Source organism: Sander lucioperca, chromosome 1 (genome assembly GCF_008315115.2).
Source record: "Sander lucioperca isolate FBNREF2018 chromosome 1, SLUC_FBN_1.2, whole genome shotgun sequence".
NCBI lineage: Eukaryota > Metazoa > Chordata > Actinopteri > Perciformes > Percidae > Sander > Sander lucioperca.
The window spans coordinates 34,437,714-34,450,148 of record NC_050173.1 but is presented as its reverse complement, the minus strand read 5'-3'; the positions used below and the strand labels follow the sequence as shown (position 1 = coordinate 34,450,148).

The 12,435-nt window shown below is 41.6% G+C and overlaps 1 protein-coding gene across 5 annotated transcripts in view; it reads right to left on the bottom strand.

The window, feature by feature from the left end:
- spock1 (SPARC (osteonectin), cwcv and kazal like domains proteoglycan 1) overlaps window positions 1-12,135 on the bottom strand; it is a 107,600-nt gene extending 95,465 nt beyond the window's left edge. For 3 of the 5 annotated variants that reach the window (XM_031319403.2, XM_031319406.2, XM_031319405.2), the window contains exons 1-2: window positions 11,938-12,135; window positions 11,225-11,359 (exon numbers count right to left, since the gene is read on the bottom strand). In XM_031319403.2, coding sequence (XP_031175263.1) covers window positions 11,225-11,356 — 132 coding nt within the window. In that variant the 5' untranslated portion in view covers window positions 11,357-11,359; window positions 11,938-12,135. The remainder of the gene's footprint in view (window positions 1-11,224; window positions 11,360-11,937) is intronic. The other 2 variants (XM_031319404.2, XM_036007640.1) reach the window with 1 other exon arrangement.
- Between the last annotated feature and the right edge of the window lie 300 nt (window positions 12,136-12,435).

The window sequence follows — 12,435 nt, the reverse complement described above, 5'->3', positions numbered from 1 at the left end:
GGTGTTATTTTGTGTCTCTGGTGCTTCCATACGCATACAAACGGGGAAAAAAACATCCATGCTGTTTTGAGTGAGATACGGGTTTCTGAATGTATCCTGCCTTCAGTCTCTGGGTGAGCTGGTCAAAATCGCCAGGGCCGTCTACGTCATTGGCCGAAACATTTGGTGTGTGCTAACCACTTTAGCTAATACCACATCAGCTAGCTGTTTCTCCAACTTCGGTCAGTACAAGGCAGGATTAGCCTGGAGACTTCTTCTAAACAAGGGCGCACTTCCAACTTTGTGTGGAATACCTGCAGACGAGGAACATGTAATAGTTCTATACAATTTCTTTTGTAGATTAGGGTGAACTCGTGTGTGTTGTAGCAGTGTTTTGCCATTGAGAACGACGTGGCTAACCGCTAGCAGCACAGTACCTAGCTACTGCGCATGTGCGACTCCCAACAAAGATGGGACAGAAGTGAGATGCCTCACTCTGTAGCTAAAACAGAGAGCTCAACACACAGGGTGAAAAGAGGAGTTGCAGCAATGTGCAGTACAACAAAAATATGGTGTTTTTTGAAAATTAAACCATGTAAACCTATTCTGGTACAACCTCAAAATACAATTATGAACCTGAAAATGAGCATAATATGGGCACTTTAACACAAAGCACCACCGTGCCTCAGTACAGCACTGGGCTGCTGGCATGGCTGTAGAGTATTAGTCTTATTATTTTCAGAGCGCTGATGGGAGAAGCAGAAAACAAACAGAGAGAGACTGTCAGAAGAAGCAGCAGTCAGTTCACTTTCACTTCCAGGAAGTCTTTGGAAAACCTAACAATGTCTAACTACATAACCAAGAGGGCTATTGGTTTAGCTGTCCACACACATGTACACACGCACGCACGCACACACACACACACACACACACACACACACACACACACACACACACACACACACACACACACACACACACACAGACACACAGTCCATGACTTTACATGCAGTATTCATTCTACTATTCAGCTATTCGTTTCCATAATTCCCAAGAGTTTGTGTGGCAGGAATAAGAGTGCAGCAGGGAGTTATTTAGCTGCAGAAAACTACAAAATTATGCAGTGAGGAATATGGAAAGGCACTAAGAGCTACAACAAACAGATCTGCCACATCTCTCTCTCTCTCTCTCTCTCTCTCTCTCTCTCTCTCTCTCTCTCTCTCTCTCTCCCAGGAGCATCACATGAGCTGCAGAAGCAGACACCTCCTGAATTATTGAAGCAGATAAGACATCTCTCAAACCCACACACACTTACACACAAACAGTAACTGTATCCCTGTCCTCAGGGGGAAAATTAGATAATGACCTATTCAATCTGACATGGTTTTAGAGACCATAAACATCAGAGTGAGAGAGAGAGGGAGGGAGAGGAGAGATGCTAACACTGATCAAAAGGAGGGCTAAGGTTTGAAAAAAAAGGCTGCCTGTGATTTATTTCACACTGTGACACTCAGGGTTGGGAAGGCTACTTTTAAATGTGATCTGTGCAAGCACCACTAGACAACTCATGTCAAATCATCTACATCCAAAATTACCCTATTTGAGCTCTGATTTTTTTCCTCAAAAAGAGGACATAGAACATCCTATTTACAGAGTTTACCTCCCTTGCGGTGTAAAAATATGCATTTGGATTTAAGGTGTCTATTGGGTTATATTCCAGGGCTGTCTTGCAAGGCAAAAACCCAGGACCTCACACTCTCAATACAACAATACTATCATTGTGCGAGCAGGGACTTTCTATTTGGCAGAGTAACAAGCGGGCAAATAGGGCTGCTATGGCTCATCTCCACTCATAGATTCAACTTATAAAATGGATTACAAGACAAATCAAACACTGGCATATGGAGAGGCATAGAGAGAGCCAAACCCCGAGGAAGAAACATCTGATCACTACCAGTGCACACTGGGGGTGACAGCTTTATTAATTGCAATGGTAACACTCACACAAAGACATACAAAACTATTCTGACTTATAGAGTATGCATCTATATTTTCACTCTGACACAAAGACGTGATGATCAAAACAAGCTATGCATGATTTATGCATGAAACTATACACAACTCTGTTCATAGGTTCATCCGCAGGTTTTCACACACACACACACACACACACACGCACACACACACACACACACACACACACACACACACACACACACACACACACACACACACACAAACACACACACACACACACACACACACACACACACACACACACACACACACACACACATCCTCCCCTTCCATCAAAACCAGCTGCTACAGACATAAATTGAAACCCTACAATATTACAGACATATGTTGAAAGAAAGCTGTCTGTCTGTCATTAGAACAATGTGTTTTTTTTAACGACTGCAGAGATCCATGCCAATGAAATATAGTGGAATATAGTAAAGACAGCTTGAAGCTACATTAATCACTGCTGCATGCAGGGTAATGGAATATTAACACTTGGAATTCAAATAAAAGTGAATGTGTTTTAGTGCTGAAATGATTAGTCAGACAGAAAATGAGTGAACAATAACTTTGGTTATTTTATTAATTGAATAGTTCTCATCAACTTTCACTGGTTCTACATTCTCAAATGTCAGGATATGTGGATTTTCTCAGTTTGAAATCAGTGGAAACTGAATATCTTTAGTACGTGTCAACTTGGGCACTCTTTCACTATTTCTGACATTTTGTATACTATATAATCAATTACATTTTTAAAAAGTCAACATATTAATCAATGATAAGGGACCGTTCGGTATTTATGGAATGGACCACCGGAGGAAAATAGGGGAGGGTCATGTCTTTTTATTCTTTGTTGAGGGGAGGGTCATCCAATTGTTTTTTTAGTCTACGGGGAAGGGTCACCCAACTTTTGTATTCATGAGTAGAGCAACATTTCAAAGTGCCTTGTTTGGTGCATATTTATCCATGTAGCTCCATGTAGCTCTCTCAGTCTCAGCCCCTATCGCTAGCAGATGGGTCCCTCCCTGTTTAGTCAGCCAGACCTGTAGCTTTAGAGACCGTGGGATTACCCAAACTGAATAAATCCCGCTCGCCCATAAAAACACAAAACTGCTTTGCTAGCTCAATCGTGTTGTAACTAAGACATCTGATGACATTTTTTTTTTATTCATTAGCATGATTGCCGTACTGTTTAGTTCAAAAACATCCAAAACACCGTATGGAAACATAGCTGACCAGACGCAAGCTTTTATTTTGAAAAGCTGAAACTCGCGCCGCGGACAGCACCATCCGGCAGCCAGGAAGACATGAGACGGGAGGTATATCCTTTCGGTCCCGGTGATTATTTGTGAAAATGTGCAAACGACAGCCTTTTCAAGGCATTTGAGAAGGAAGAAGTGGTAACATGCAAGCTCCCAAATTGACGCTCATCTGAGAAATGGAGTTTTGGATAATGTTCAGCTTCGGCAAGCTTACCTATGCTAAAATATACAATGACTGAGGAAGTCTAGCAACCAGTGTTGAATTACCCAGTGTGCTTTGCTGAATGGTCTCAATGTTTTATTGTTTTATTTCATGTGAATACAAGTTTACTAGAGGAGTAACTTAGTATTTGAAGTAATGCAGTAATGCAGGAAGTGTGCATTTAGTTTCCATGCTTATTGTGTTTCCACAACAATGTTGGTGAGTAAATCTAATGAAATGGCCACCACACCATAACAGAGGAGTGGGATGCGTCAGATGAGAATGCAGAGGTTTAGTTACATATGTTATGGCTGTAGAAAAATAATGTGTACATCTTTGCCAAGCACAAAGAAGTCAGAATCATCCTCTTAAAACCATAAATTCCTGTATAAAAGTTCAATACGATTCATTCAATAGTTAAAGTGGTCTGACCATCACTATGGTGGATTCACGCCACTACCATGGCTAGAAGGCCAATATTGCTATAAAGCATTCCTCTTCAGATATATACTAATCAGATAATTTTTAGATCTCTGATGGAAGACAAATGTATAAAATATCATGGTCATATCACCTGCCTAAGGTCGAATTGTTTTTTTTAATGTGTTTTAGGGTATTTTCTAATGGTCTGAGGGTGTTTGTTCTCTATCTTGGTAAATCTTTAGACATAAGCAGCAAATCAAACAGAATCTCTTTAAAAGAATCAACAGCTTAGCAGGAGTGCTTCATATCATCGCCAAATAGATGGACAGAAAGACAATCCCCACAGAGAGAGAGAAGGGAGTTAAGAGGGGCTGCCATGACAAAGCTGACTGAAGTATACACACACACACACACACATTTTATTGATGACAGATTCCACATTCCTCCCATCCTTCAATCCTCCGTCCGTCCATCTGTTCTGCCCACAGTGTTGATGGGCTTCACATGAATGCTCCTCCTCTTCCTCTCTTCTCCTACCATATCTCTTTTTTCCCATACGCTCTTTATCGTTAGCCAAAATTACACTGGCAATCCTTTAGCTCCCCTGTTGTGTCTGTCTCTCTCTGTTCTACCCTCCAACACGCACGCACGCACGCGCACGCGCACGCACGCACGCACGCACGCACGCATGCACACACACACACACACACACACACACACACACACACACACACACTATTCATCCTGGTCACAGGGGACAGTGACCTTTTGTCTAGCCTGTGACCTAATTGTCCTCCAATGTATTTGTGTGCCTGTGCTTGCATGTGTGTTTGTGTGTGTATTCCTGCCTCTTCACACTCATATTGATTATATTAAGGCTCCAATCACGGTTACCAGGCTCTGTAAATTTACTGATCGATCTTTCCAAGAGCCTCAGGGTGGATGGGAAGCTATGTGTGTGTGTGTGTGTGTGTGTGTGTGTGTGTGTGTGTGTGTGTGCGTGTGTGTTTGGGTGAGCATTGGTACACATGCAGAGACAGCAGTTGGAGAGAGATGTGAACATTTTCCACGAGTCAGTTTAAAGGGGTACGACATGACACAGAAGAATCTCCGTCAGTGCAGAGATAAGAATCAGCCTTCTCTCATTTGAAATCAATAACTCGGAGGAAGGAGTGTGCATGCAGAAGGAAAGCATGGAAAAGGAAATAAGGATGAAAGGAGTAGAAAGTGTGAGAGTCAGGTTTATTTTTAAGGGCGCTGTTTCATTAAGAATTGGTCATGAATAAAACGAGAGGGGGGAGGGGCCAGGAGGAGAACGTGGAGGTGATAAACGGTATAAGGAGAAGGTAGGCTTAAGAGAAGAAAGTGAAATGGAGGACAGAGCAAAGGAGAGATAAGAAAGAATGACAGGTGCTCACCCAAGTCTTCACTTAATTGAAGGGAATACTGTATGTCTCCAGGGTGTGTATGCGTATGCGTGTGTGTGTGTGTGTGTGTGCGTGTGTTTGAGAGAAAAGTTGAAGGTGACTCCAGTGTTCGTCACGCCTAAGTTGCTTCTCTAAACTGCATCCCGCCCTTCCCCCTCAGCTGCGCAACCAGCCAATCAGGACACACACAAACATAATACATAACAGAAGACGACCAGTTCATCTGGATGCAGTGGGAAGCTCCCAGGTGTGAATGTGTCGGAGTGGGGCTGAAAAAAAGAACGTGCAAGCTCAGCAAAACCCTCTCCTCCATAAATGGAAAAGGGAAAAACATGTAATACAAGCTACCACACTGCCCAGCTTTAAAAAGGAAAATAATAGTGTCACTGAGGCTGCCTCTATTGCAGAAAAACACTTAACTAAAAAACTGCTGTACACACACACACACACACACACACACACACACACACACACACACACACACACACACACAGTCCTCTTCTTTTGATAAAGAGAGACAGCAGGGGTCGGTGACTGGCAGCCCTGAGAGATTGTCTTCTTCCAAAAGTGAATACTAATGATAAAAGATGACAATATTTAATTGTTACCATGAGGCTGAGCTGAGAAAGGCCACACACTCTGACAGACATAGTCACAATGCAAACACATACTTAGTACAATGAGGTTTGCGGCTTGCCAAAGATTTTCCCCCTGCCACCAGCTAATGTATAGACAGTCTGGAGACGGCATGTATTTACACAAATGTATGAAAAAATACGAAGCACACATCCTACGTGGTTCGCAAAAAAGATTTAATGCATTTCTGTAAACGTGACAGCATGCAAGCAGGAAGGAAGACAGGTTTTGGTTAGGAAACAAGAAAAAAGCAAGGGAAGGAGGACAGTAAAAACCAACAACAGGCTCAGAAGAGTGAAAACTACTTTTTCTCCTCTTGAGGATAAAAGTAGGTCTGCCTAAATGGCAATGACAAGCTTTTCTGTCACTGTTTGCAGAGAGAGATTCGGATAAGAGATACCGGAGAGGAGAGGAGAGGAGAGGAGAGGAGAGGAGATACAAGACAACCCAAGACAAATAAAAGCTGGGTATTTTTGGCAAAATTTGATTCAAATCAGTCAATCTGATGAAAGAATTAGTAAACATCTCTATAGATCTGACCTTTCTGTGCTTTGGGTACAACAGATACATTATGGTCTGTACCCAAAAAAGTATGCAGGTCATTGCCCACATACCCACTTGCCTGAGATCTCAGATATTTGATCCCAGTCTTTTACAGATTATATACAGACTATCAGACACTAACGCTAACTGTACCTTTACCTCAATACAAACTACCCAATCATTTCCACGCACAACATAAATTCACTAATAATAGGCTCGCTCAGGCCTGAACCAGCCAGCTCAGCAAGAAACAGACCATGATATTATGTGCAGTATTAGCTGGTAAGCTTCACTGCTGTATAAAAAGCAATTACACCAGGAGCTTTTTTAAATGCTGGTCTCCAATCTTCCAATAACCTCTAGAATAGTTTAGTTCCAAATTATCAGTATTTCCTTTCACTGCGGAGACCACAGAAGATTGAGGTCAACGGTTTTAACACGCAAGGTGAACGAGGTGAAGTAATTAGGAAAAACCTTTAGAAATAGTGAAGGACTATAATTAGCAGCTAAAATTGTGTCTATTGCTGTGAAAACACTTCAGAAAAGAATCCTCAGGTTCACTCAACTTACAAATATATGGATTGTAAATCTGTCTGAGCAGAGCGAGAGAGCACACATGCATTACCAGAAAGTGTAGAAATCACTGTAGTTGCACATTCAAGCGCCACAGCCTTAACCCTACATGCTGTTGTTACCAGATTTATATTGGTTAATAAGATTTTTTGTTTTACTGCTGCTGCTACTACCAATGTTCCAGCAACAGGACCCCCGATATTCACTTCTGTCCTGAGCAGAACACTCTGATGTAGCCAACAACACGAGGCAGCGGCAGGCTTACGACAGAGTTGACCCTGCATGAAACAGAAACTCAGTCGAACTCAGCACTGCATACAAATGTGTGTATATTCACTGCTGCTATACTTGATTTGCATAAAAGCTCATGCAAATTAAAGTGCTGATTGTAACCTAAGGAAAATGAAAACATTGTTGGCATAGATTAAAACGAGCGATATGGCAAAAGAGCAACAAAGATGGTCAAAAAAATGTAAGATTAGGAAATATTTATTTGGTCAAAAGCATTTAGATCCTTTAACAAGCTGAGCAAGCTCCACACCATGTATATAGGATACTTGAACCAAAGCCACTGCACTAGAAAAATAAAATAACACTTTTGAACAAGACAACTCAACTAATCAGACAGTTACACAATGGAGGCATGTGTGTATTCTAGCTCAGCCAGCAAGCCTGTCCACAAACTTCAGTCTGAAGCCAACACACTGTCATAAATTCCACAAATGAGTCCTTTTGTTAGATGAATCAATTATACAAGCAAGTAACAAAGACTTTGGCTTTGTTTTTATTGAAGAACTTCTTTTTTTTTGAACTGACAATATGTGATGGTAATGATAGACATTTGTTTTTATTTCTAAAGGATATCCTTCCTCAATAGATGTGGACTAGAATGAGACTGTCTCTGTCCATAGGCAAAAGAAAAAATCAAATTCTATTTTCCGTATGTTTTCAAGATAAGCCCCATGAACTTTGACTGTTTTACTATTGCACCAGCTCCCCTGCCAACAAATGGACACTCATACATTATGCAGGAGGGAGCAAGTGGCTCATCAGGGATGCAGAGTGAAACATGGCAGGCAGGGGAGAACAGCAGAGAGGAGGAGTCATGGGTGAGGGCAAAGTGAGAGGGAGGGGGATATGGAGAGGGTTATGGTTGAGGAAGCACAGGGTCATTCACAGCTCCAGAGACAGTGGAAGAAAATGAGTGAAAGAGAGAAGCGTGGAAGAAAAATGAGGAGTTCATGACTCGATGAGAATTAAGAGGAGGGGGGTGAGATTGACTGACAGAGAGACATGAAGGATTGTGAACAGATATTGTCCTTCACATGTTCAGGGTGTAAAGGATAATAAATGATTAAAATCTGGTGGCCAATTATGACATCAAATCAACATAGTTCCATAATGGAGCTCACTTGAGACTTGACTTTAAAAACAAGGATAAAAAACTGGCTGTTTTTTTTCCATATATATATATATATATATATATACCGTATATACCTATATATTTTTTACCAACGTTCCCATAAATATTGCCATGAAAGACCAAGACAAAATTATGTACTGCTGGCAAGGTAAATATGCTAGCTAACTACTGTATTCTGTGTCATTTCAATTCATATTCTTTGTAAATTTGGATCGTTGCATCAGTCACATCAGTGTGGGATTTTGAACCTACATTTTTGAATTTATAAGCAGTCTGCTTTTTGTCATCTCTAAATAAGCTGTCATGGACATGTCACACAGTACGGTTTAAGACCATGATTGACAAGTCATTTCACAACAAATTTCTCACAATTGTCAACTCTCATCAGGGAAAAATCGCATAATGTAAAAAGGGACTTTGAACACATCATGATCACATCTTCAGATAATCAAATTTATGGTGGTTGATGGTTTAAAAAATGGTTGTTTTTTTAGGTTAAAATTGACTCATACAGAACCACATTTTCCTTATCTAAGGCTTTGCTGTCTGTCATATTAAAGGGGTTGGTACCAGAGAGGGGAGGAGAGAAATGAGCAAAGACAGAACGGAGGAGGAAAGAACACACAGTGGGACAAAAGACAGCCAATGTTGCAGGAGACAAATTGCGACCAGCAGGTACACAATACACACAGACACACACATAAACACAACAGCAGGTTGGTAGCATTGCTTGAAATATTAAACATAAATGTCACAGCCTTTCCCTCTATCCATTTGCTCCTCTTCCCCCCTCCTTTCCCTCCCTCCTCTCTGCTCCTGTCCTCCGCCTTCCACTGACAGGTTCCTGTTAATGAGTTTCACTTGCACAGGAGACCACAGAGCGAAATAAAGAGTGGGCAGCACAAACACACACACACACACACACACACACACACACACACACACACACACACACACTGCAGGTAGTAGCCATTTCAGAACTGTAAGGGGAAGGCCAGCTCTAATAAGGCCGATGTTAGCCCATTGCCAACTGAAATCAAAATGGAATGGAAAGCCAGTGGTTACACTACTGTCTCCAGTAGTCTGATGATGACTGATGATGGTTAGACTGGAGATTATGTTAGTTTAGCATTGCTGTCATTCTCCAGCTGAGGCCAGAGACAGAGCTTAGAGTAAGACGGTAGAAGTCAACATATTGTGAGAAGAACACATACTTGTCCAATACCAAGAGTAACTGAAGTCATTATGTCCATGACATGATGCATTCAGTTCAAATACAACCAACCACTTTAGATTCCCCTTAAGTAGCTGTAAGCTTGTTAAAATCACACCGTCTGGCAGCGTCACACATATTCTCTTCCAGCTCTTCACTGAAGCTGTATAATGTTAACACTGAGTAAAATATTCAAACCCAAGACTGCATGTGTTTTTATGGCTGCATGATTTCATCAAATGGAAATACTCTAGATGTCTTGTGCAATGTTTTATACACATTTCCCTCAAAATTCAGCTTGATGTATCTGGTATCTTTGGTTTTGAACAATGTGGCTGCACAGCAACTGGCTGAATACACACTTTAGTTCTTATTTCACAATAATTAGGCCTACATGTGGGTGTCACTGCAGAGAATCATGCTTAGACTTTCAGCATCTTTGTATGAAGCACCTGCTGTATTCACTAAGTTGTTCTTAAGTCAAAGCTTCAGGCCATTTTTTTCAGAGCAATTCATTGGCATTTTAACCATAGCAACCAAGGTTTCAAACCTTGACCAAATCTCAGACAATCATGGTGGTTTATCCAAGAGTGAGACATAAATGCTTACACATCAATATGCATCTGTATTGACTCATTGAGTCAGCTGGCCCACAGTCAACTAAAGAGCTAACACAGCCACTTCTCAGTAAACAATATCATCCAGCTTAGGCCTGATATCCCTAAAGACTTGAGCCTCAATGATTCACCATAATGGATTTACATCTGAACTACGCACAGACATCTACACATACGCACTAACTCCTGTGTAGACAAAAGACTTTATATATATGTATAAAATATAATACAAAACCTAAACCATTACTGCACAGGTTGTTATTTACTGTATGTTATGAAATGCCACTGGACTTTCAGCTGTAAGTCACAAACTCACTTCTTGTGATTCTGACTGATATAGATGATCAATTATCAAAAGTTATAAAGCCCACAACAACAACAACATCAACGTTGGCAAATAAAAACAATTTGGTTGGGGAAATAATTCAGTCAGTCAAGTCATAAGCATCATTTCTTTCATCATATGCAAAAGTCTGATGTTCTCTGTCTATGAGTCTGCTTTCAACCAGGATTCGAACCTGCTGAGTTTCTAAAAGGTGGATTATGCCTGCTGGCGAGTGCTTAAGTGCTCACAGGGTGTATCAAGGGCGTAGCTCTTTACACACACACACACACACACACACACACACACACACACACACACACACACACACACACACACACACACACACACGCACAGACACACACACACACACACACACACACACACACACACACACACACACACACACACACACACACACACACACACGCACACACACACACACACACACACACACACACACACACACACACACACACACACACACACACACACACACACACACACACACACACATACACATACTATAGCCAATTATGATGCCCCTTTTGGCTAGATGTTGTGTCTCTCATCAGTTAAACTCACATCTCTGAATCTGTTCCAGGATCTGTCCTTATACTGAGCCACGGTGCTCAGCCATTTGTCGTTATTGATACCGGAGACCGCTGTTTCTCTGCTCAGCAAGAGAGCCACGACAGGTAGCAGAAAGAAGAACATCTTCTAAAGGGAAAGACAGAGAGAGAGAGAGAGAGAGAGAGAGAGAGAGAGAGAGAGAGAGAGAGAGAGAGAGAGAGAGAGAGAGAGAGAGAGAAACATAGGGACATAAGATGGATAGAGACATTCAGAGTGAGAAAACAGAAACAGAGGAGCATGCAGCAAAGTGTTAGATAGCAGAATGAAGTAATATAGAACACTTTACAGAACACAGAACTCTCATATTGTGACGCATACTGGCTCAGAATGTCAAAATAAAATGTAACAAGCAGCTAAACGAACCACAGTTTATGACTGTGGAGTGCTCATTTTATCTAATTGCTGATCCTTCTTCTAATCGGATAATAAACATTGGAGAGTTGTCACCGCGGCAGATGGGGCACCGCCAAACGATTAGCTCGCGAGCTTCCCCTCCGCCAATTTAAAAAAAAAAAAAAAAAAAAAGCTTTGTTTCGGCTCTCATCTGCTTTCTCCTCCGTCCAGCGGCAGCAGCACCATGAAAGTCGACAACTACTCACTTTCATTTCCAGTTTATATCTTTTGTTTAAAAGCCCAACGACGGCCAGCATCGGTGCTTTACCTACCTGGGATAGTTCGCTTGTTTCCAATTTATCTGATTCCAAGGGGAAAATAAGTCCACGGGCCCGGGCACTCCGGTGGCACCTGACTGCTTGTAGGATAGACTGCAAAAAGGGAGCTGCGAGGACGAGAGGACCGGGAGCTTTCTCCTCCTCCTCGGTCACCAGACACCGCCTCCTCTCTCTCTCTCTCTCTCTCTCTCTCTCTCTATATATATATATATATATATATATATATATATATTTATATATATATATATATATATCTCGCTCTCTCGCTCTCCAATACGCGCTCACAGTGTCATTGATTTTCAGCAGGGGTCTTCAAACACAAATTTCATTTTAGTCACGCGCCTCTGTTGTGTTATTCAAGCTCGTGTCCACTGTAGTAAATACAATTATGATACATAAACCATAAAATCAGCGCTGTGTTGGTGCTTGGAACGTCTCCAGTTTCAGCTCCCTGAGCGGATGGCTTGATACGCTTTTTAGCACCATGGACAG